Here is a 3,652-nt window from a genome sequence, read left to right as displayed (position 1 = left end):
AGAGACTCCAGGTGAAGCTGATGGAGAGAGGCCCACACTTTGAATGGTATCCTTCTAGATAAGGACCCACACAAACCTCAGCTGCAGGAAGCCCGACTATGGCCTCAGTAAAGGCTGTGTATCCTACAGCCAATTAGTAGGAGGTCAAACCAGCCCAGTGATGTCTGAGTAGGTCCTGGCACCTTGGTAGGGGGAGGACCACTGGGCTTGACTCTGGCTCTGCCCCTACTCACCAGGCAACCAGGCATAGTGACTACATCTTAAATGATGCATAATAGCGGCCCCCTTTCAGGGGATCTGTGAGGCTTAAAGGAAATGTTTGCACAAAAGTACTACCTGACAAAAAGCATCATACAAGTGTCATTAATCAGAAGAATGTTTCAGTCACAGCAGGAAAATCCCAGATGAGTTTTCTGTCTTCTGCTACTGCTGAGCCTTTATGAAAGTACATTCTGGTAGCTAATGAAGAGAAAAGAGGCTCAAAATGCAGAAAACTGTAGTAAGAGGAATATATATAAGTGGATTACCTATTAAAAATATGTAATTGTTTAAAATAATAAATCAACCCACGATCGAAGTAGTTAATTATGCTGGCTCTGAGATAGTATTTAGAAGTTACAGTATGTTGATATTTGAACCCACTCACTCTGCCACTCTCCCATGTTAATGCTGGTTAAATTTTAACCTCAAGAGAATGAGAAAAAAAATACCTTCACTGAGATACATATGAATTAGATCCAAAACTTTTAGCTGCGATAGTTCCAATCTTATAAGCTACCACAGTGGGAAAATTTCAAAAGTAATTTTTAAAAAGGGTCTTTACTTTTGGTTGATAGCAACATCCACAAAATGAGAAAGGAACACACGCTCACACGTTCACATATGTGCATCTAGTTGTTGCCCAGTAACATCTTAGCCAATGAACTTCATCTCACAATTCAAAAATGAACGTGTAAAAATTCATAGTATCCATGATGGGGTTATGATGCTGCAAACATCTTGTTGGCAAGTCCCAGTTTCCACTGAATCCAAATGATTGATCGGAAGGGCAGGCCTTTCCCTGACATGTTGCATAATTCACTTTATATATGCTCCGGATGGCTCTGGAGACAAGACAACATCTCCTGAACGGGCCTACCTTCGTAGCAGATCTGGTACACTGCAGTGAACAGTGGAAACTTGTCCAGCAGCCCCTTCTGTTTGAGGATGCGGTACACCTCAGCGGAAGTCTGAGGTCCTTGCAGCTTCTGCCCATTCAGCATCTCCCTCTCCAATTCTTCAATGGTCCTTCCGGCCCTGGCAAAGGCCTCTGCTACCTTGCGGTTCCGACCCCCATAGCAGGTGGTGATCAGGTCGGCTATGCCGCAGCTCTCCAGAAAGGTGGCCATGGACACCTGGCCCTTGCAGAAGATCCTGGTGAAGGCGATCATTTCCATGAGCCCCAGGCGGATGACGGCAGCTTTGGTGTTGTCGCCCCAGCGGAGGCCGTCACAGAACCCAGCTCCCACAGCCACAATGTTCTTCAGGGCACCACAAAGTTCAACAGTGTCTGCATCATCAACCACCGTAATTCGAAAATTTGGAGTCTGCAGAAGTTCTTTGAAGAGAAGGCCATTCTCTGTTACCTTGCTGCCGATGGTGGTCTCACAGAACTTCCCAGCAGCCACCTCATTGGCAGTGTTGGCTCCCATGAGCACACTGATGTCAATGCCCATCTTCTCTCGGATGATGTCGGAAATGAGCTTCAACCCCTCGGGACCCTCCTCTATGCCCTTGATGAGGCTGATGCCCAGCGCGCCCTTGGGCACTTTCCCAGAGATCTCGTCACAGATCCTGTGAATGAACTGGTGGGGGATGACAAACACCAGCAGGTCTGCATCCCACACAGTCTCACTGAGGTTCGGGATAGCAACCACATTTTCTGGCAGCTTGTGTCCAGGGAGATATTTTACATTTTCATGGTCATTATTTATGATGTCTGTCAGTTTTCTCCCATTAACTGTTTCTTCAAAGACCCACATCTTGACCATGGAGGCAAACTTCTCAAGTTTCTTGACATTATTACCAATTATTTTTGCAACAGCTGAGCCCCAGTTCCCCGAGCCCACGATGCACACTTTCAGGGGTGATGCTGCCATGGCCAGGCAGGAACGCTGTAGCCTGGCTTGCACTTCCCCAGCCAGCAGGTCGCCTGTCTCCGCCTGCTCGGCCCAGGCCTGTTCACTTTCACCTAAAACGTAACAGGATAGTAATATTGAAAGGAGTATCAACTAATAGGTACAGATAAAAATTAATAGTATTCTGTGGGGAGGGATAAATTAGGAGGTTGGGATTAACATAAACACACTACTATATATAAAATAGATGAAAAACAAGGACCTGCTGTATAGCACAGGGTACTATACTCAATATTTTATAATAACCTATAAGGGAAAAGAAACTGAAAAAGACTATATATATATATATATATATATATATATATATATATATATATATCTGGATCACTCTGATGTACACCTGAAACTAACACAACATTGTAAATCGACTATACTTCAATGAAACAAAAAATTAATAGTATTCTACCTATAGTTCTTTCATTTTTTAATTATATTTATGAATAATTTGATGAAAAATCAGCCATAAAGTTAGAATTCAAAGAACTTACTCTTTTAGAAGCATTTAACTTAAGGTAAATATGATTTAGCAATGGGTATTGATCTTCCCTTGGCCCTGGGGCATTTAAGACACTGTGCCCACATATATGAACATGAAGCTGAAAAACTAACCACAGCTGTGGTGTTAGTGGCTTCTCCTCTTAGAAATTCTTTCTGATATTTTTGCACTCTTTCCAGATCTATTGCTCCCTGGAGTCATGTTCCTGGATCCCTGGTAGCTCCTGGCTTTACTGGTCTGTTCCAGGTACTTGCCTTAGGGGCATTTGTTCTGATGATCAGTTTGGACAATTAACCTTCATCCCAACACTTCAGACAATATTTTGTTATTTACACATTACATTCATCATAGCAGTAGTTAAGAGATAACTGTTCTTTACCCAGTAGACTGCTTTATTTTTAAACCTTTTTGCCTTCTTTCTTGGGGAAGTAGAGGGCATTTAAGAAGCATCCCTGGTATATACTGTGTTGGATCACTCTTATTTTTATATCCTGTCTTACATGTAGGTGAAATCTGTAGGTGTCTAAACATATCAGTGCTTTTTAAGAGGAGAATTAAATAGACATTCCCTTAAGGGGAATATTCAGCATATAATTAGAGACAAGGTATAAAGGGCAAATACTGCAGGGAGATATATGTGGGGTTCAATTCATCCTCAGATGTAAATGACTGATACCTGATCCTTTCCATAGTCACATGGGTGGTGATGAGTGGGGGCAGAAAGAAAGAGAGGTGGAAAGAGACAGAAACATACACACACACACACAGACACACACAGACACACACAGACACACACACACACAATAGAAAACGAGGATACTACATGTCTTTAGAAGAAATCTGGGGCAATGTGGAGCAGGAAATTTGGGGTGGGGTGTGGAAGAGATGAACTCAAAGGCTGGGAAACTTCATAAACTTTGCCTACTTCAAAATGGTGTCTGAAATCAGCTCTGCATAAAATGTAAATAAGTTTTCCATT

At 42.6% G+C, this 3,652-nt stretch overlaps 1 protein-coding gene across 1 annotated transcript; it reads right to left on the bottom strand.

The window, feature by feature from the left end:
* Nucleotides 1-1,082: 1,082 nt before the first annotated feature.
* On the bottom strand, nucleotides 1,083-2,138 carry LOC132530667 (glycerol-3-phosphate dehydrogenase 1-like protein). The gene is made up of 2 exons (XM_060167973.1): nucleotides 1,914-2,138; nucleotides 1,083-1,844 (listed from the first exon to the last, which is right to left on the bottom strand). Exons 1-2 carry the CDS (start codon nucleotides 2,136-2,138, stop codon nucleotides 1,083-1,085), a joined length of 987 nt encoding a protein of 328 aa, XP_060023956.1.
* Nucleotides 2,139-3,652: the final 1,514 nt, after the last annotated feature.

The sequence above is a fragment of the Lagenorhynchus albirostris genome, chromosome 12 (assembly GCF_949774975.1).
Source record: "Lagenorhynchus albirostris chromosome 12, mLagAlb1.1, whole genome shotgun sequence".
Lineage (NCBI taxonomy): Eukaryota > Metazoa > Chordata > Mammalia > Artiodactyla > Delphinidae > Lagenorhynchus > Lagenorhynchus albirostris.
The sequence above is the reverse complement of the archived record's forward strand: the minus strand, read 5'-3'. Positions and strand labels throughout refer to the sequence as shown.